The 22,086-nt window shown below is 48.3% G+C and overlaps 1 protein-coding gene across 4 annotated transcripts; it reads right to left on the bottom strand.

Annotated features, from left to right (window-relative positions):
* Positions 1-982: 982 nt before the first annotated feature.
* ZNF304 (zinc finger protein 304) lies at positions 983-15,325 on the bottom strand. 4 transcript variants are annotated; one of them, XM_070772354.1, is made up of 4 exons: positions 7,182-15,325; positions 6,748-7,095; positions 5,588-5,714; positions 983-3,856 (listed from the first exon to the last, which is right to left on the bottom strand). In XM_070772354.1, exons 3-4 carry the CDS (start codon positions 5,619-5,621, stop codon positions 2,028-2,030), a joined length of 1,863 nt encoding a protein of 620 aa, XP_070628455.1. In that variant the 5' UTR covers positions 5,622-5,714; positions 6,748-7,095; positions 7,182-15,325; the 3' UTR covers positions 983-2,027. The 4 variants fall into 4 exon arrangements, with proteins under 4 accessions (XP_070628455.1, XP_070628454.1, XP_019834212.2 ...); XM_070772353.1 differs by lacking the exon at positions 6,748-7,095 and having other exon boundaries at positions 7,354-11,012; positions 12,148-15,325; XM_019978653.2 differs by having other exon boundaries at positions 6,748-15,325.
* Between the last annotated feature and the right edge of the window lie 6,761 nt (positions 15,326-22,086).

Raw genomic sequence — 22,086 nt, 5'->3', positions numbered from 1 at the left:
AATGCGGTTTTAAAAAATGATCCAGACACAAATCTTACACTTTCCATAAATATTTTCAGAAAATGGATAATAAACCTAAATACAAAGCTACAGAACATCTAGAAGATAACACAGGACATGATGAAGACCTTAGGTATGGCAAGGAGTTTTTAGCTACAACACCAAAAGCACAATCCATTAAAGAAAAACTGAGTATCTTGGAATTGACTAAAATTTAAAACTTCTGCTCTGAAAGCAAAAGACACTGTTAAAAGAATATGAAAAAATATTCATCATAAGTCATTACAGAATTGCAGTTAGAGCAACAACATGCTATTACTACACACCTATTTGGCAAAAACCCAAAACACTGATGACACCAAATGCTGACAAAGACACAGAGTAACGTAATTCTTATCTATTGCTACTGGGAATGCAAATGATTTTTTGCAGCCATTATGGAAGACAGTGTCTTACTGGACTTCCCTGGTGGTCTAGTGGTTAAGAATTTGCATGCCAGTGTGGGGGACATGGGTTCAGTACTTGGTCTGGGAAGAATCCCACATGCCGCTGAACACCTAAGCCCATGCGCCACAACTACTGAGCCTGTGTGGCAACTACTGAAGCCCGCAGGCCTAGAGCCCATGCTCTGCAGCAGGAGAAGCCACCCAAGTGTGAAACCACGCACCAGAACAAAAAGAATATCCTCTACTTGCCACGAGTAGAGAAAGCCTGTGTATGACAATGAAGACACAGCACAGCCAAAAAAACGAAGTTTAAAAAAAAAGAAAACATACCCTTAGTATGACCCAGCAAATCATACTCCTTGGCTTGAACCCAAATGAACTGAATACTTACGTCCACTTACACACAATGCATAATGCAGGTTTATTCATAAATGGCAAAACTTGGAAGCAATCAAGATGTTCTTCAGTCAGTGACTGGATAAGCAAACTGTGGTTCATCCATACAATGGAATATAATTCAATGATAACTAATACACAAATCTTCACAGCTGCTTTATTTGTAACAGCCAAACCAGAAACAACCCAAACACCCACTACCAGGCGAATGGGTAAAAGAACACGCGTGGTATACCCATACAATGGAGCAGTACTCAGCAATACAAATGAATAACTGATACGTGCAACAGTATGGCTTAATGTCAAAAAGTTATGGTTGGTGCAAAGCGCCAGAGTCCCCACTCTCCACAAAGTATATAATTCTGTTTACACGAAATTCTAGAATATGCTTGCTACTGCTTGTCAATTGTGGGGAAGAGGGGTTAGAAAGGACAAGGAGGAAAGGATTATAAGGGACCCAAGCAATCTCTTGGCTGTGTTGGATGTCTCCAATATCTTGATGTGTGGTCTCATCAGAATATACACATGCTGAAACGAAAAACGCTTCACACTTTACATACATGCCATTTATTTCACGTCACCATACCTCAACAAAGATGTTAGGAGCTAAATATTCCCCATAAATATCCATTTTTACCACTCTTCTTGGGAAGTCCCATCTGCCAACTGTTCTGGTTCTACCATATCCCTCTCTACACAATTTAGGAGCATAAGCCCTGCCTCAGGATCAGCAAAAACTGCAGAGCAATGAAGGCCACATCCACCTTAGTCACTAGGAATGCTGGCTGGTCAGAGAAGCCTGAGCCCTGGATCTTTCTTCTGTCACTGCTGGGGTTCCTGCCTGTGCAGTGATGGCCAGAACATCAACAGCCCAGGGAGGTACAGGAATCCACAAACCTTTACTTACTGAGACAGTGTGTTGGCCACAGGAGACTCAGAGGTGTGAAGGCCCTGAGAATTTATGTATACTTTCATGCCATAGAGCCAAAATCGCAGGGACATATAGAGACGCTGCCTTAACAACACCCATCCTCACGAGCCTCAGTCATCCCCACTCCATTATCTCAGTGTCTCTGTACCAACAATGATTCCCACCGTTGCTGGTGTGACTCCTATAATCTTGAACAGGGACATAGTGCATTGACTGCATTCATAAGGCCTTTCTCCCAGTGAAGTTTCTAGGTGTTAAACAAGTTTAAGAGACGCAGCTAAAGGGTCACCAAAACTGCCGCATTCATGAGGTCCTTCTCCAGGGTGAGCTTTCTGGTGCCGAACAAGATGGGAGCTTCTGCTATAGGCCTTCCCACATTCATTGCACACGTAAGGCTTTTCTCCAGTGTGAACTCTCTGGTGTAGAATGAGGCTAGAGTTGCGGCTAAAGAATTTCCCGCATTCACTGCACTTATAAGGTCTCGCTCCAGTGTGAACTTTCTTGTGCTGAACAAGGTGGGAGCTACTAATGTAGGCTTTTCCGCATTCACTACACACATAAGGCCTCGCTCCACTGTGAACTCTCTGGTGTAGAATGAGGCTAGAATTGTGGCTAAAGCATTTCCCACATTCACTGCATTCATAAGGCTTCGCTCCAGTGTGAATTCTCTGGTGCACAATGAGGTTGGAGCTATGGCTAAAGAACTTTCCACAGTCATTGCACTCATAAGGCCTTTCTCCAGTGTGGATTTTCCGGTGCTGTACAAGTGTATCTTTACGGCTAAAGGCCTTTCCACACTCGCTGCACTCATAAGGCCGTGCACCAGTGTGAATTATCTGGTGCTGAACAAGTGTGTCTTTGCAGCCAAAAGCCTTCCCACATTTGCCGCACACATAAGACTTTGCTCCTGTGTGGACTCTCCTATGTTTAATGAGGCTGGAGTTATGGCTAAAGAATTTTCCACATTCAATACACTCGTAAGGCCTCGCCCCGGTGTGAATTCTCCAGTGCTCAATAAGGTGAGAGCTTTGGCTAAAGAATTTTCCGCATTCACTGCACTCGTAAGGCCTTTCCCCTGTGTGAAATCTCTGGTGCTGCACAAGTGTGTCTTTACGACTAAAGGCCTTTCCACATTCACTGCATTTATAAGGCCTTTCTCCGGTGTGAATTCTCTGGTGCTGAACGAGGTGGGAGCTTCTGCTGTAGGCTTTTCCACATTCAGTGCAGTCATAAGACCTTTCTCCAGTGTGAACTCTCTGGTGCTGCACAAGTGTGTCTTTGCGGCTGAAGGCCTTTCCACATTCACTGCATGTATATTGTCTTTTGCCAGTGTGAAATTTCTGGTGAGTTTTTAGGTGAGACAAGTTAATGAAGGCCTTTCCACACTCCCTGCACACATGTGATGTTTCCCCACCATGAAGTTTTCTATGATGAATAAGAGTGGATTTCTCGTTGGACAGATTTCCACAAGGTAGGCACCTAAAGGACTGCACTTCAACCGCCTGAGTTACCTGGTTGTCGAGGAGACTGAAGGCGTTCATGAAGGCTTTCTCATCGTCAGTGCAACTGAAAAACATCAGTTCATCACTGTCTCCCTGGTGACAACTGAGACTCGACTTGTGTGCAAATGATTCCGCAAACTCAGCTGTTCTGTGTGGACTCAGTCCACTGTGAGTGCTCTGGTGCTGGAAAAGGCTAGAGCTATCCAGCATGTCCATCCCTTTCCCCCTGCAAGTACAAGGTCTCCCTAACTCATAGACAGCACAGCTCTTCACACATGAGGCCTCATCAGCATCCCCCTGGACGGGATCGTTCCCACTATGTGGTTTCTGGTGCTGATGAAAGTTTTCACTCAACAGGAATCCTCGCCCACAGGGGTCACGTGTGTCCAGGTTCTGTGCAGGGCACGAACCCTGGTGTTCAGCCCAGTGGAAAATGTCTTTTAAGAGCGGGTCACTTCTCTCACATGGATGGACTTTCTGGATAAGTGGACAGGACCCAGGAGTCCTGACCTCTGACACTCCTTCTACACAAACAATCTGCTCGGAGGGGGCCTCCTCATTGTCTGCTTCACACCAACAACCTGAAAGCAAAGAAACGCTAGTGAAGGACATGCTTGCTCTGAGTGTGTGACACACCAGTGAGTGAGCCCTTGCGCTTTTGCAGGATGAGGGGCCAGGATCAGTGAAGGACGGCCCATTGTCACTCCTGGGCCTTGGAAGGTATGGAGGACTTCAATGACGGGTAAAGACACAATGACCGTGGAAAGTACCGGAAGCAGAGGCGAGGTCTCCAACTCACCCTTCTAAGAAGGGTTCGGCAGGGCCTTGGCTTTGGGTCCGGTGAGCCTGGTGCAGAGGCTGTGTCCAGGCCCAGGAAAATCTGATTGCAAGCAAGTAGGCGGCTCTTCTGGACAGCTTACAGGTATGTGCACAACTTGTAACACGTTAAAGCAGCCAATGTTACAGAGCGTTTCAGAGTAAGCTGAGGAGAATGCGTGACAGAGGCCAGAGAGGTGGGAAAACGCCAAGGGAAGGAAGACAGGAGAAACGCCAAGTGCGAGGAATGGTGAGGAAAGGGAGAAGCAAGGTCCCACTAAGGGCCTTGGCAAGAAAGCACTGGCGAACAGGCTGACAGTACAACGTGAACCCTGCCCCCAGATGGTTCTCTCAGTTCCTGTGTGGCAGTGCTGGGCTCTCTCTGGCCTCTCAGTGTGGCTGGAGTCAGGTCCACCCACAAGCACCCGGTGCTTTCTGCCTCTCTGCCACTGGGCAACCACATGGGATCTGGAAGGTGGAAGTTGTGGGAAAAAAAAAAAGGGAGACAATAACAACATTCTGGATCAGCCCTACTCCAATTAAAAAAAAGCAGGGCAAATGAAAGGCCCAGATAGACCCATCCCACAGAGAAGAGGAAATGTTAAAAAAACAAAAACCCGAAGGAGGACTTACCAGAAAACCCCTATGCCCTCCGCAAGCAGTGACTGTTAGCACCTGTAACTCCTGGCACAGTCCGTCCCCAAGAACTGTCAGCCAGAGCCCTGAACTCCTAACCTGATCGAGAACGGCTTTGTGCAGCAGGTGTCCGACTGCTCAGGGAGGGGACGCCACCATGGCTGTGCCTGGGCATCCACAGCCCCTACCCTGGGAACCAAGACAGGAGGGGGAAGAGCCCCTGATTTGGCAGGACAGGAAGAGCTGCCCCCAGGGCACCAGGGAAAAACCAAACCCAAGGACACTGCAGCAGGCATGTGGGCCTGCGGCAGGCGGCCTCTCCGATGGCCCAGGAAGACCTGTCACCTGGTGTTCTTGCCCTTGCATGAGCCACTTCCTTTGACCAGAGGCTGCACTGACTGACCCATTTCTAAGTACAGAACAGAGAAAAATGATGGGATCACTGTTTCCAGGTCGGGTTACAAAAAGACAAGCTACCATCCTGGACATTCTCTCTGCTCAGAAAGAAGGTTCCTTCACTGCTTTGAGATGCGCTACAGAAAGGCTAGGGTAACAAGGAAGCCAGGGGGCCTCTGACTAACAGCCTTACAGTCCAACAAGCCACAAGAAACGACCTCTTGGAAACATAAAACATGAGTGAGTTTGTGAGTGAGATCCTCCCGAGAACGGCCTTCAGATGAGAACAGTTCGGCTGGGAGCTTGAGAGAAGCCTCATGGCAGACCCTGAGCCAAAAGCACCAGGTGAGCTGTGACGAGTTCCTGACACACTGAAACTTCCATAAGGCCTTTTTACTGTTTTACATCACTCACTTTTGGAGTAGTTTGACATGTACCAATAGGTAACTGAAACAGGGACTCACCCAAGGCGGCCACGTGTGCGAAGTTCTCCAGCATCACATCACGGTACAGGAGTCTCTGAGCTTCCTCCAGCAGCTCCCACTCCTCCCGGGAGAAGTACACGAACACATCCTCGAAGGTCACACCACCCTGCCACGATGGGGACAGCTGAGCCCACACACAACAGGACTCTCCAGGCCCCCAACTTACCTCCCACCCCCTGACTCCTCTGCTCCCCAGCCTCCCAACTCGGAGGCGATACTCAGCTGTGACACCACTCCTGGTGCCCTCTCCTGTCTCTCTGATCACCGTGGGCAGCCCAGAGCAAAATCAGGAAGGCGGGCAGACAGAGACTATGTAAGCCATAGGTCCGGCAGGAAGGGCACCAAGCACTCTCCCGCGGGCATCCTCCTGACCATGCCTCCCAGAAACAACTTTCAGGCCATCAGTCCATGCTCCTCCCACCAGGTACATCACTCTGAACCACACCTTCCTCATATCTGGGGTCCCCCTCCTTTAAGACTGAAAACTTTCCAGTCTACACTTCCAAATCACACCCCACCCCTGAAACCACTCTGCACAGTGTCCAGGAAGAACTCCTTTGTGTTTATGACAGGCTCCACTGCTACCCCAGTGCCTGAGCAACACACCCAGTCCTCAGTGCCCGGTTGGGACTTTCTTTGCCACCATCAACACTTCTGTGGACCAGTGCAGTACCCTCCTCCCTCACGGCCACACTCCATTCTCAACCAGACAGCAGCCAGAGGGAGCCTGTTAAGATCTGATTCAGGGCATCTCTCTTCTGCTCCAAATCCTCCATGTCTTTTGTGCATGCCACATGTTCAGTCACTTAGTTGAGTCTGCCTCTTTGGGAGCCTAAAGACTGCAGCCCGCCCGATTCCTCTGTCTATGGGATTTCCCAGGCAGGACTACTGGGAATGGGTTGCCATTCCCTCCTCCAGGGGATCTTCCTGACCCAGGGATTAAACCCGTGTCTCTTGCGTCTTCTACACTGCAGGCAGACTCTCTATCACTGAGGCATCTGGGAAGCCCATGTCTTTCATTACCTTCAAAACAAGAAGCCCAGTTCCTCAGCCTGCCATTCTTGCCCGACTCCTGACCCTTTTCTCAACAGACAGAACTAAGACCCGTGGCTCCTTAAGGACTCCCAACTCAATCTTACCTCTAAGCATTTGCATAAGATGTTCCTGAGTCTAATACACCAGTCCAGCCTTCCTCCTACTGGCTGCCCAAAGCAGGAACCTCTTCATATAACTCCTGGCTTAGATTCAGGGTGCTGGGCTAGAAAGGACTCCTCCTGATCTCACGTCCCACCCTCAGGCTTCCCCAGTCCTTCCATTGTGCTACCAGAGAGAGCCTGTTAACACCAACGTCAGATCACCTCCCTTCTCTGTTATAAACCTCCCGTGGTTCCCATCACCGTCAGAACAGAGGTCCAGCTCCCCAGGCTGCCATTCCAGTCCGACTCCTGACTCAGCTCTCTGTTGTCAGCACACATAACCGCAGAGACCTGCCGTTTCCAGAACATGCCGAATTCAGCCTCACCTCCAAGTGTTGATACCTGGGGGCTCCTAAGCCCTGGAAACCATTTCGCACCTCATCCAGTCAACATTGGGAACGGGGTCCTCCCCACGTATTCACCGTCAATGACCGCCCTTCACCGCCTTCTTACTCAAGAGCAGGGAGCGACGAAGGCCAAGTTCGGAAAGCCTGAGAACATAACATCCCCCCACCTGAGTCGGTGAGGGCTTGAGGGACCCTCACTCACCTGAGCCCAGGTCATTAGCGCCGCAGCCGCCATGGGGTCCTGTGAGTAGAACCAGGTCGAGAAACGCGATTGGAGTGGGAGCAGCGGGACCCGCACACCCCCTGGGTGCGGTGGGCCCTGGACGACGGTCGAGCTCCGAGCCTTGGTTTCCTCCTGGTCAAAACGGCGCACGGGCTCCGGGTGCCGCCTCCGGAAGCGAACGAGGACGGAGAGCGAGCGCGAAGGCCTGGGAAGGAGTACAGCCCCAGCCCACCGCTCCGCGCTAGGCGGCCCGTCCCACGGCGGCGACCATGGATCGTAATAAGGTCGCCGACGGAGGCCCCAACCTTATTACCGTCCTCTCCTATTCGCTTCTCAAGAGTCGCATGTAAAGCAGAGCCCAGGCCGACTCGCAGATTCCGCAGCCACTCCAGACTTTCCCGGCGCCAGCAAAATACGTCACGACCGTGACGCCGGAAGTCCCGCCTCTGTCTGAAAAAGACGACGGAAACGCGCATCTTCTGGGCTGCCATTGGCGCAGAGCGGATGTGCCGCAAAACAGACTTCTGGGTAAAGGAGTCTGTGGCCCACATCCAACCAGGGAAAAGGCCGATTTCTGGTTGTCCCCAACAGCTGCGCGGAGGCAGGTGGAGAAAGATCCGAGAAAAATTACGTCCTTAAGTACTAGAAGGTGTTAGTTGCTCAGTCGGGTCCGACTCTTTGTGACCCATGGCCTGTAGTCCCCCAGGCTCCTCGGTCCATGGAATTCTCCAGGCAAGACTACTGGAGTGGGTTGACATTCCCTCCTCTAGGGAATCTTCCTGACGCAGGGATTGAACCCGAGTCTCCTGCGTTGCCATCTGAGCCATCCGGGAAGTGCCCGACCTCCCCATAAACGCGACGCGCCCAGATTTCTGTGACGACATGTAGGAAAGCGGCGTCCTCCGACGTCTCCAGCAGGTGGAGCATTCTTTCATCCTGGGAGAGCTGCTTCACCTCTTGGGAGTTTTGGACACTGAGATTTAAACTGAATGGATGGAAGGGAATTCTCTGGTGGCCCAGTGGGTTAGGACTCTGCCCTTCCACAACAGGGGGCCCGGGTTTGTTCCCTAGACGGAAACTACGAACCCCAAGCTACTCTCGCGGCCAAAAGGGGGGAAAAAAAAAAATTGAAGATCGATATCCCTCTCTTGTGCAGTCTTCATGTAGTAACATGAAATGTTCCTGCTATTCGTTGATATCCAAAACGGGCTCAGCATCCCTTCTGAACTTGCTCAAAAAGCACATTCTGGGGTCCAACCTACACTTTTTGACACAAAAACCCTGGGCGTGGGAATTGAAAGTCATGACCACCTCCCTACCCCAACTACAGCAACTAAAATGGGAAAATACCTTCCAAATGGGAAGTGAGATGAAAAGTGCTTAGCACAAGACCTGGTGCTGAACACACACAAGCTGTTACTGTTACTATTCATCATGACCACAATTTCTTACATATACAGCTAGAGGAGGATGTCGGAGGCTCCTCTTTGCAGAATCACTGATCATATTTTTCAAAATATAAATACAATCAGTCTTGACTCACCAAGTAGCATTATAGGTAATGGCAAACATTGTGCATAGACCACAGCTGTATACCTGTAGGTTCATTCTATTTTTTAAAACAATAAATGCAGGCAATTGTCATAAACTACTAGGTCTATTGTCAAACAGATGCATTTCTACAGACCATATGACTCAAAACGTTGACGTATCCAGAGTAATTTCTATTAGACTTAAATGGGCAGTGGAGTTAACATAGTTTCATATCATGGTTCACTGTGTGAGATGACAAAAGAACCATTCATGCCTAATTCAGAAGAACAAACTCAGGCTCCTCCTGCCTTCCACCATAACCCTCAATAGGCAGACCTGGTACTAATGTATGATCGTCAGATGGCCCAGCCTGGTATCTAGTGGCTCAAGGTCATGGAATATGGTCCTCTTCAAGATATCATCTTTCCATCACCAGGAGCTACAGCTCCCACAGAAGTAATAATTCCTGGGGAGGTATGACAACTGGAACTACTGAGGTCCACAGAGGTACCCCAGGAAGGAGTATAAATGAGAAGATAAATTGAAGAAACATTTTTCACAATCACTCCAGCCCATTTCCATTGGCCAAAATTTATTGCATGCTTCCAAGTTAAGTTAGGGAAGGTGGTGGGACGTGCCTATCCTCCTGGGTGTCTAGAAGGAGAAAAGAGTATTGGGGAACAAGTAGCCAGTTTTCTAGCACAAAATATTGATTAGATCACCAGATGCCCATTTTTATTATTCATCTTCTACATTCTACACTCTTACATCCTCATTCATGTGACCAGATCATAATTTATTTAAGCATGTTCCTATTGATGGTTGGGTTGGTTGTTTCAACCTCTTGGCTGTTATCAATAAAATTGTTGTAAACTTTCATGTATATATATCTGGGAGAAAAAAAGTCCTCATTTTAAATGGGTATATGCTTGGAATTGGATTTGCTTATTTCTAATACATACATATCGGAGAAGGCAATGGCACCCCACTCCAGTACTCTTGCCTGGAAAATCCCATGGAAGGCAGAGCCTGGTGGGCTGCAGTCCATGGGGTCGCTGAGGGTCAGACACGACTAAGCGACTTCACTTTCACTTTTCACTTTCATGCATTGGAGAAGGAAATGGCAACCCACTCCAGTGTTCTTGCCTGGAGAATCCCAGGCAATCTCCTGGGACCGGGGAGCCTGGTGGGCTGATACATATATACATATGTTGAAACTTAACCTTGACACATAAAGAGTTAAAATTGAAATTAATGAAAGCACTGTGTAAGAATTAATTAATTGGCTTGTGTAATTTGCAACAGAAACCATTGGGTGTACCATTACCATTTGTAAACTGCATTGTGAGCAACTGCTCAGTCATGTCTGAGCATGACTGGGACATGCTGAGACTCTTTCTGACCCTATGGACTGTAGCCCTCCAGGCTCCTCTGTCCAAGGAATTCTCTAGGCAAGAATACTGGAATGGGGTGCCATTTCCTGCTCTGGGGAATCTTCCCAACCCAGAGATCAAATCCACATCTCTTGCATTTCCTGCCCTGGCAGGCGGATTTTTACCAGTGTGGCACCTGGGAAGCACGTCACACCCTTTGGATCAATAAAATTTGTGATCAACTTACATAATCTATATGCACTTTTTAAAATATAAATTTATTTTAATTGGAGGCTAATTACTTTACAATATTGTATTGGTTTTGCCACACATCAACATGAATCCGCCACGGGTTGTACACATGTTCCCCATCCTGAACCCCCCTCCCACCTCCCTCTCCATACCATCCCTCTGGGTCATCCCAGTGCACCAGCCCCAAGCATCCTGTGTCATGCATCGAACCTGGACTGGCAATTTGTTTCACATATGATATTATACATGTTTCAGTGCCATTCTCCCAAATCATCCCACCCTCACCCTTTCCCACAGAGTCCAAAAGACTGTTGTATACTTCAATGTCTCTTTTGCTGTCTCGCATACAGGGTTATGGTTACCATCTTTCTAAAGTCCATAGATATGCGTTAGTATGCTGTTTTGGTGTTTTTCTTTCTGGCTTACTTCACTCTGTATAATAGGCTCCAGTTTCATCCACCTCATCAGATGCACTTTTTCCTTAAGAGCAGAGTAAATGTTTGTCATCACATTCTATGTGTATACATCTGATTATCTGCATTTGGGAATGCCCACGTAAATGTGTGTGTGTGTGTGAGCAAGTGAGCTGTTGTGTGTGTCTCTGGACGGTTCTCCCTATTCATGTACAACCATCTGTGCATCTGTCAACGCGGCTGTGCAGAGGTGTCTACCTTTGCGTCTCCACGTGCCCCTCTCTCCGTGTACCCGCTCCTGCTGGCCTTGTGTTCTCCTGTGTAGCCCGTGCGTGTCCAGGAGCTTTTCTCTGATGTCTGCACTCTCCTTCTGCACACCAGTGCCCCACGTCTGCACGTACGTGTCTTTGTGCCGGTGGACGCATCTGTGTGTTTTACACGCACATCCCTGTGAGCACTGTTCATGGTATGTATGGGACTTGTGAGCACACGCATGTGGGTGTCCTGTGTCTGTTTTCATGAGTGTGTGTGTCTTTGGTCAATATAAATATATCCTCTCTATTCTGTGTCCTGGTGGGTATCTGTGTGTACATCTGCATAGGATTTTGTGTCCCGCATGTGTCCAAGCTGCACGTCTGCAGATTCATTTTTGTGGAACCCTGTGTGTGACGGTGTTGTAGTCTCCTCCTAGTCTCTGTAAGTCCCATGACCTCTCTGTGTGCCCTGCACGTGCCTGCCTCTGGGTGCCCATGACAAGGTGTCCATGCTGGGCCCACGTCTCCTGCTCTGCACTAGCCTCGTCACCCTAAGGGAGTCTTGCCACGAGGGCTTCGCAAACAGCTGGGCGCTCCTGGAACAGCATCCCTGCAGGAATACATGTGCCCTTGGCTTGTCCCAGTGCAGAATTCACCTTCTCTGGGAGACCCCACTAACAAGCCCCTCAGGTGGGCCACCTCCGTGCCCAGACCCTACCCTCAGAACTCCCTATGCTGAACTTTCAATTTCTCACGTGCCTCAGGATCACCACGTGCCCCGCTCCCCATCACTGCACAAGAGGTTCCCTCTGCCTAGAATTCGACGTGTGGGCTGATTTCTATCTATATCTCAGGTTCAAATTACATGCCGTGGAAGGGCTATGATTGGAAGGGGGACAGCAGAGTTCAGGGGGGCCCTGGGGATCAGGCAGCCAGTCTGACACTCACCTCTGAACTCTGGGTTTTTCCTGTTGAACACTGTTCCCCTAAAATGAAGACTGCCAGCTATTTCTCCAGCAAAGAGGGGCTTACACAGGATCAACTGAGAATGGTGATTTGGAGCCTGCAATAATGGCACGCCACCAAGCAAGGACCTGCACAGCAAGAGGAGAACACTTTTACAGAGGGAAAAGTGAACCGGGAGAAAGAGGCCAGGGCTTTTCCTTGACTGCGTCTTTTCTTGGAAGAAGAGGAACCTTTCTCCTTCCTGTTGGGCTCTGCTGTCAGCGGCAGGGTGTGAGAGCTCCCTCCTGCTGGTCTCCCGACTCTATTTAACCAAGGTTTCTATTTTACACACACCAATACTCAACCCCAAGCCTAAGTGACATGACCAAGGCCATGTGGTTGGGGATGGGCATGGTGCAGACAAGTTGCAATCCCAATCAATATCATCCTCAAGCTCCAGAGGAAATAAAAACAGGTTATTAAAGAGATAGGAGCACTGCCATGTTTATTATAGTTCACAATAGCGAAGATGTGGAAACAACCAAAATGTCCATCAATGGGTAAATGAATAAAAACATATATACATCAACAATGGACTACTACTCAGCCTTGAGAAAAAAGGAAATGCTGCCATTTTCAACAATACAGATGGACCTTGAGGATGTTATCCTAAGTGATATACATCAAATATTGTATAAAATCCCTTACATGTGGAAAAAGCAAAACAAAACCAAAAACTGAGCTGGAAAACATTACAGTGATGGTTACCAAAGGCCGGGGGTGGGGTCAGGGGATGGGAGAGATGATGTTCAGGGGTATACACTTACAATTCGTAGACAAATAATTCCGAGAGATCTAACATAAAGTACAGGGATTACAGACAATAAAACTATATTATAAACATTAAACTTGCCAAGAGATGATATCTTATTTGTTCCCACCACTAGAAGAGGTGATAATTCTGTGGCATAACACAGGCTAACTGAGGCTACAATGGCAATCATACTACAGTGTAAATGTATCAGATAAATATGTTGTACATCTTAGACGTACATAGTTATATATCAATTATATCTCTATAATTAATGGATAAATAAAAATGAAGCCTTAAACAGTTTTAAGTAGTAAAGTAAAATGTACCCATTCGTGTGTCCTTATGTCTTTATTATAATTTTAGACAACATTTTTGTATCCTAATTTAAGTTTTAAAGGCTTCATAAATCAAGGTGTCACCTAAGATGACGTTTCGTAACGCAGAGATGCTCTCAAGCGTCCAGCCTTCCTGGTGTGGCGTGGCACACAGTGCATATTAATTCAGGCGGTTAATCTCTCAAACAGCCCCCTGCCACCCAAAAACAACAAAAAAGGCCAGCCAATAAACTCACTGGTTTCTCAGGAAAAGCAGAAAAAAAGTCAGAAATACATTCATTTGCCTGTGATATCTACTTATATTTCTTTCTCCTTTGTTTTTTAAATATTCCTGGGGTTGCTTTTTCAGTGCATACTACGGGTAGAGCTATGGTTGAAGATTCTTGAAACCGCACAGTAGCCACTGGCTCTCTCTCCTTTATAAACTCTCAGACGCAACGTCCTAGGATGGATCCATCTCCTGTATGACTCTTCCAGGGACCGTAAGTGACGACTGAGCTCAGAAGATTTTCTCACAGCACACGAACACTTATTTCTCTTTGGTATAATTCCTCAGAGTACGAAGCTTCCCCTGTTCAGAAGATTTTCCCCAGGAGTTACATTCAAAAGGTCTTTTCCCAGTATGAATTCTCTGATAGTGCCTGAGACAAGTTCACATGTAAAAGGCTTTGGCCCATTTCTTACGCTCACAGGGCTTCTCCCCAGTATGAACACTCTGAGGCTTGGAAAGGAATGAATGAAGGCAGAGAGACTGTCCACATTCACTAGATTCACGACATTTCTCCCTCACGTGAGCCTTCCCATATGGAATCAGGAAGGAGCTGTACCAAAAGGCTCTCTGATATTCTTATACTCAAAGGGTTTTTCTCCAGCATGGATCCTATCAGGCCAGACAAATAAGGGTGAATGAAGGCCTTTCTACATTCACTGTGCTCTGGGGTCCTCTCTTGTGAGAACCCTCACGTGATGAGTGGAACAACAGTTGCCACAAAAGGTACACCCACATACTTTGCACTCCAAGTATGACTGTCTTTGGAGTGGGAAATGTTACTTGGAACAAAAGCAGAGCAGACTCAAGATACTTTCCCACATCCTTTGCATTCATAAGGCTTCTCAATGTGAATGTGCTATTGCTGCATGAGCCTGACCACTCCTGTGGTTCTGCTGAGCATAAATCCTCATGTGCCGACTCGGGCCCACCCTCAGGAGAAAAGCACATCAACATTTGTTGAAGCCATCCCACATCTCTTCCACGTGCAGAGATTCTTGCCTGTGTAGATCATGGAAGCTTCCCCTGGTGCATGTGAGTTCTGTTTATGAAAAGCATCTACCAGAGGATTGCTCCAGTAATTGCTGGAGCGCAGACCGTCACCTGTTCTCACACCACTGTGTTCACAGCTCATCCTCCTGAAGACTCTCCTTGTGGGAAACTGTCCCTGGGCTCCAGGGCCCTTCTTGCATTTCTGATTTCTAGTTTGCTCCAACCCAGAGTGCCAGAGTCAACTGACCCTGGAGCAACACTCCCTCCAACAAGGGCCACTGAGAGGCAGAAGGCTTTCCGGCCTCAGTCGTGCTTTCCGGCCCAGTGGGAACCCAATACCCAAAAGGACCCCGTGGCGATGACAGCAGAGAATAAGCTCCCGACATGCCCCCTGGCTTCTCCCCATGGCGAGGGGCCAGCTGCTGGCTGGGAAGTTCTCGCCACCCTCTCTGCAAGTGAAGGCTGTCTCTGATGTACAGGATCCGCAGTGCTTTACAAATGAAGCCTGGGTTTTCTCTTCTGAAGATTCCATTCCACCACCTGCATGTGGTCGAGGTTTACACTACACCCGAAATCTCTCCCCATGATTCACCTGCTGGGAGTTCCCTGTGGCTCAGCCAGGGGCCAAACTGTCTTTCAAGACTGGGCCATGCATGTCGCAGGGGTGAGCCGGGTGGGTGGAGGGCTCCGCCTGGGCAGTTCTCATCTGCGGCTGGCTCACAGGAACCCCTGCTCAGAAGGTGCAGCCAAACCCGCCACTCCGTGCCAACGACCTGAAGGAAGACAGATGTGGCTGAAGAGCACGTTCAGCTGGTGGCCTCCAGCAACAAATGTGTGTCTGATACAACTGGCAATGGGTCTGTGGGACTGCGGGCCTCACATGGGGCCCAGGATCAGGAGGAGGAGGGGCCTCTGACGCTTACAGAAGAAGGGACCTCGGAGGAGGGGATACCAGGATGGGGCACAGTGTGGCCAAAGGCTCTCTGAACCACACCACGCAGATGGTCTCCAAGCAAGGCTCTTGGTTCCTTGTGCCAGGTGAGTGCTGTGAAAAAGGGTCTAGCCAGGGCCAGAAAAACCTGGCCTGACAGAATATCAAACCTGGCCCAGAAGAGAATATCTGGCCTGATAGTGTTTAAGGAAAATTTAAGGATATGCGCACATCTCATGACATGTTAAAAGAAACCCAATGCTGTGGAGCGCCGCATGGAGGAGCAGGAGGTCAGATAAGATGTGCGACTAGAAAGGGGGGTGGGACGGACAGGTACCTAAGGGCAGAGCAGAAGAGACAAGTGAGCAAAGCATCAAAGCTGGGGAAGGAGACACTAGAGACGCAGAGCAAATTGCTGTTATAAAGCAAAGCCAGCCCTGACGCCCGCGCCCCCTGCTCACCAGGCCTGGGCCTCCTCCAGGTCGTCTCTGACCAAAGCCGTGTCTACCTCCTCAGGCACCCCAGGCTCCCCTCTGGCTCCAGCTGGGTAGCCCCATGAGACCTGGAAACTGCAAGTCCTAATGGGAAAGAACAGCTGATGAGGGGCCAGTAGTGACCCTGGGAGACCCCCTTCACAGAGAAGATGGCAGAAGGGGGCAGAACCCGGGGCACAGAGAGGCCAGAGATCTGGCATGTCGGGGGCAGACTGTAAGACTTCTCACCCCCAAATACTTCATCTCAAAGCTCCCGGCAGCAGAGGTTGGGGCGGCTCTGGGAAAGGAGGGAGGTGCCCCTTGCCCAGCCCTGGGGCTCACACTCTTACTCCAGGGAACAAGGAAAGAAGCTGTGCCATGACAGAACTGTGAGACAGAACTGCCCGTGAGAAAAAACAACACCCAGCTCAGGAAACTGGGAATCACGTCCTTTTTAACGCCTTCCAGCTGAGTGCTGGCTGGGTTTAAACACTATTTTATAATGAACAGAAAATAATTTTGTTCATTAGAAAATAATGAAACACTGTGGGATGGCACTTCTGAGGGCAGGTTGCAAAAATATCAGTTTCTCTCCTGGATGCTGTCTCTCGCCCATCATCTCAGAAATCAGCTGCCTTGTGACCTGCCTAAAGGAGAACACAACATGGCGAGAAACTGAGGCAGGGCTTCAGCCAACAGCCTCCTGATCACGTGCATGACCTTGAAGGGAGATTCACCACCAGTTAAGCTTTCAGATCAGATGGAAACCCTGGGCAGCTTGCCAGCAAGGTCATGAAAAACCCTAAGCTAGGGGTACCCAAGTAGAATATGCCTGATTCTTTACCCAAAGCAACTGTAAGATAAATGCTTGTCTACTCAGTGCACTAAGCTTTGGGGTAATTTGCCAGGTAGCAACAGATAACTAAAAGAGGGACTTACCCAGCGATGACACAAGTGCGAAGTTCTCCAGCATCACATCACGGTACAGGAGTCTCTGAGCTTCCTCTAGCAGCTCCCACTCCTCCCGGGAGAAATACACGAACACATCCTCGAAGGTCACACCGCCCTGCCACGATGGGGACAGATAAGCTGGCAGGGAGCATCTCTCCCCAGAGCACCCCAGGTCCCTCTCTTCCCCAGTCTCCCAACTCAGAGGAGACGCCCGACTTTGCACCACACGGTAGTTGCTCTCTCCTCTTTTCCCTCTGATTACTGCGTGCAGCCCAGAGCGAAACCAGGCAGGTGGGCAGAGAGAAATACTTCCTAAGCTAAGTACAGTATGACGGGCCTCAAACTCTCTCCTGCCAGCCTGTTGTCCTGGTGTCATCCAAACTCGCGCTCACCTTCTCCCACCAGTCCCCAGGACTTGGGTCTTAAAGCTCTTGGCTCACAATCCTCCCGGGGCTCCCTGCCTCACTTCCACAGCCTCCTCTGTGCAGCCAGAGGAAATCCATGTAACGAAATGTGTTAAATCACCTCCACCTTCTCTCCAAACTTTCAGAAGGGAGGTCTAGCTCCTCTGGCTGTCATTCCAGGTCCAATGTAGACCCTGATCACTCCCAACTCAGGCTCACCCCTGAGAGTCGGCACATGGCGCCAAAATTTACTCCCGTGGTTTTCAGTTTAGGAATCTATTCATATGCCTGAATTAGGTACCCTACCCCAGAAGTGACTCCCTCCAGAGACCTGCGACCAAGAACTGGGAGAAGGGAAGGCAGAGTCCCAGGACAAACACCAGCAGCGATGGCCAGGAGCGCGGACTCTGAGGCGCGGCGCTGGGTGACCCTCCACTCACCTGCGCCGGGTTCATCAGCGCTGCCGCACCTGCCACTGCCACGGGACACAGTGGGCGGAACGGGGCCCCGAGAGGCGGGAGACCGGGGCAGACACCTCGGGCCGCGCCTCAAACTCCAAACCTCGCTATAAAATGAAGTCAAACAACAACAAAAAAATGACGTCAAATGCCCGAAAGGCCCAGGCCGCCGTCCTCGGGGCCCTTGGTGACGGAGCGCGGGTGGAGGCCTGCAGAAACGTGCAGTCTCGGCGCAGGCTGGCAAACGCGAGGCGCGAAGTCTCCTGTCCCATAGACGGGGGCACAGTGTCACGGCGAAGGTGCCGGAGCTGGGGCGTCACGGCTCCGATGGGGTGCGGAGACAGGCCCGCTATCTCGCTCGCCTTCCCCGCCCAGCCCTAGAGACACGGTCCCGGAGCTGTGCTCCGGTCCACGTGGTCGCTTTTCAACCATCAACCGCTCCCGGAAAGAAGCTCTACTGCAACGAGACCGGAAGTCCCGCCCCGAGGCCGCCGGAAACGGCCCTTCCCGGACTGTGATTGGCCCAGGGGTGAAGGCGGAAGTGCCGATGGCATCCGCCTCTGTGCAACCCCAGCCTGTGCCCACGCGCTTGCGCCATTTCCCTTCTCCTTGGCGACTGCCCCTCGGCACCACGCGAAGAGACTGGGAGATAACTTAGCTTCACTTTTCCTAATACAGGGCGGGGCTTCCTCTTAAAGGACAGTGCCCAAATTGCCATAGGCCTGGGGGCAATGCCCCGCTTTCTCTGATCACTGCAGGACTTAGGGCCCCATCCAGACGCAGGGCATGAGGAACTCGGGCTGGTGCTGAGCTCACAAGCTATGGATAATTCTTAAAGAGATGCGAATGCCAGACCAACTTACCTGCCTTCTGCAAAATCTATATGCAGGTCAAGAAGCAACAGACAATGGACACGGACCAACAGACTGGTTCAAAATCGTTTCCAGCAGTCACGTATGGATGTGAGAGTTGGACCGTAAAGACGGCTGAGCGCTAAAGAATTGATGCTTTTGAGCTGTGGTGTTGGAGGACTCTTGAGAGTCCCTTGGACTGCAAGTGGATCAAACCAGTGAATCCTAAAGCAAATCAATCCTGAATATTCATTGGACGGACTGAGGCTGAAGCTCCAATACCCTGGCCATCTGAAGCGAAGAGCCGACTCATTAGAAAAGACCCTGATGCTGTGAAAGATTGAAGGCAGGAGAAGGGCATGACAGAGGATGAGATGGTTGGGTGGCATCACCGACCTGATGGATATGAGTTTGAGTAAGCTCTGGGAGATGGTGAATGACAGGGAAGCCTGGGGTGCTGCAGTCCACGGGATCCCAAAGAGTTGGACACGACTGAGTGACTGAACATTACTACTGTCATTAGTATTAACATGGGGCTTCCCTGGTGGATAGGACAGTAAAGAATCTACTTGCAATGCAGAAGACCCAGGCTTGATCCCTGGATTGGAAAGAGCTCCTGGAGAATGGGGCTTCCCTGGTAGTTCAGATGGTAATCAATCTGCCTGCAATGTGGGTCTGAGACACAGGTTCGATCCCTGGGTCAGAAAGATCCCCTGGAGAAGGGAATGGCAACCCACCCCATGAACAGAGGCGCCTGGCAGGCTGCAGTCCATGGGATTGCAGACACAACGCTTTCACATACAAGGCTGTGAAAGGCTAAGCCATGGATACCTCTTTGCAAGAATGTTGGCATTATTTATGAAAATATGATTACTTGACTCGGCAAGGAACCTCTCAGATACTGGGACTTCCCTGGTGGCGCAGATGGTAAAGTGTCTGCCTACAATGTGGGAGACCCGGGTTCGATCCCTGGGTCGGGAAGATCCTCTGGAGAAGGAAATGGCAACCCACTCCAGTACTCTTGCCTGGAAAATCCCATGGATGGAGGAGCACGGTAGTCTACAATCCATGGGGTTGGACACAACTGAGCGACTAGACTTTCAGACTTTTCAAACTCTCAGGTACTGATTAAATGCTTTACATAAAAAGCACACATTTGTATGTAATATTTTGCATAGACCTTTTTTTCTACCCATATTTAGTTATCTCTAAAAAGCAGGTAGACTTCTTAAACTACAGGTAGGCACGATGCCCAAAGAGTTGCATTATTACAATTAAGAGTCTGATCTTGGGCACATCAGGACTAAGTGCCCTCAGGTCCAAGTGGAGTGGAGTCGATGGTTTCACGTTTATGACATGGTGACATATCATCAAGCTCCCAGTAACCGGGGCCTCCTTCTTGCCCTCCTGTCCTCCTCTTCTGACCCTGAGGACTGGCAGACTTGGGTACAAATACGTGATGATGAGATGGCCCAGCTGGAAGCTCAGAGGCTTTTCAGGTCATCGGGACCTATCCTCATCAAGACATCATTACCATCAACCCACCTTCTGAACCTACAGCACCCAAGGGAGCACTAAGTCCTGGGGAGGTTTGAGATTGAGAACCACTGAGAAGATTCCCAGAAGGGTGCACAAATGCAGGAACAATTAAGACACGCATCCACAACCACTTCTGCCTGTATTCATGTGGCCACAACTCATCCACATGGTCCCAGAGTTAACTGTTAAGGAAAGCTGGGACATGCTGACCTCCTAGGCATCCAAAAAGAAACAACGGGGTTTGTTAGTCATCTAGTCAGTTTATGTTGCAATCCATTAATCTGGTTACCAGACATATTATTTCTCCTATGTATTCTACACAGTCATCCTTTTATTATTCCAACAACTCAAAACCCTATCTAATTACTGAGCCTGTTAGAATTTCTAGGATGTGTTGTTCTTGTACCATGTTCAAATACTGTTCCTTAATACCAGGAAACTATTAACACAAAATAAATCACCTCCAGTCACATACAACATAGTGGGTCCAGGACATAGTGGAAGGATGTACTGAAAATGTTTCTCAAAAAGAGAATGAAATAGTGGATAACTCACCCACACAGAACACAACACTGTAAAGCAACTGTACTCCAATGAACTACATTTAAGGCCAAAGGAAATGATCCCAGGTGAAAGGTCCGCAGTGACAGGACCAAAGACCCAAGAAAAGGGCACCTCTGAGTAAATGCAGGTAATTCATTATCTATGTAAAACATGAACAATATCTTGTTGAGGAGAACAATGAAATTACCACGCGATCCTCAATAATATCCATTACATCGTGCAAAAGGTTAAGATATTAACTTATACTTTGTTGTGTTAAAGACATGTATTATAATTTTTAACCTTAAACACTAATAAAACAGAAGTATATACATTACCAACTAAAAGTGAAGTTTAGAATGTAAATAATTTTTAAAAGAATGTGTAAGACACAGAACTGAAGCAAATATAAGCACAATAGGAAGATGCATTTTAAATCAGATATGCCAGCTATCACATGAAATGTATATGTAATAAATGTTTGAATTGGTCGTCAGTAGTTTTGAGTAGGCTGAAAACTATCCAGCAATATTCAGTTTATAAGTCACAATTTTGAAGATATGTTACAGAGATAAAGCAAATAAAAATTTGGAAAATAAATATATTAAGTTATTAAATAAATTCAAAATACAAAAGTGTGTATTTGCATCTGAAAAATAGATTCAGGAAAGAAAATAGCAGGAAGACATTTTAAAATTTGTATACAATCTTAAACCTCAATTTATGTAAAACAATTTTACTCTAAGAATAAAAAGTTACATCTATAAATTGAAACATCTTAATGCTATCTCAGTTATTTTTATAAGGCAGGAATAACATTGGTAAGGTTCTACCAGGTTCATACACCAAGATGAATAAATCTGGCCTGATAAGATACATATAGAACTGCATACACTAAATGCAGGATGTTTTCTTTTTAGCACAAAATAAATATATATAAAACTGACAATACACAGACCATAAAAAAAAAAAATCTAATTTGCATAGGATGAAAAAAAACAGTGAAATAAAACAGGACACAGATTAGTAACAGAAGATGTGAATGAAAACATCTAAAGATGTGCTTGAAATTGTTACAGAATAACCTATGCCTGAAGGAAGCAAAGATCATCAAAATGTGCTTTTTGAAAATAATCACATACTCAATGCCAACTGGATAGGGCTTTTATAAGCAGTATAAAGGGCAGAATTCCAACAGGCTAGGAGAAACGGACACTATCTGGCCTTATCTTGAGAATATGGGCTTGCACTAGTCACCTGCCTTCTCTGCACCTCAGTTTTCTAATCATTAAATTCAAGAGGGTCTCTACCGTCCTTTGAAGTGCTCAAGTCCTATTATTCAAAGCATAATTTTGCTGTTTTTAAATCATTATAAGATATTC

Source organism: Bos indicus, chromosome 18, assembly GCF_029378745.1.
Source record: "Bos indicus isolate NIAB-ARS_2022 breed Sahiwal x Tharparkar chromosome 18, NIAB-ARS_B.indTharparkar_mat_pri_1.0, whole genome shotgun sequence".
Lineage (NCBI taxonomy): Eukaryota > Metazoa > Chordata > Mammalia > Artiodactyla > Bovidae > Bos > Bos indicus.
Note: the sequence above shows the minus strand (reverse complement) of the source record. Positions and strands in the feature narration are given on the sequence as shown.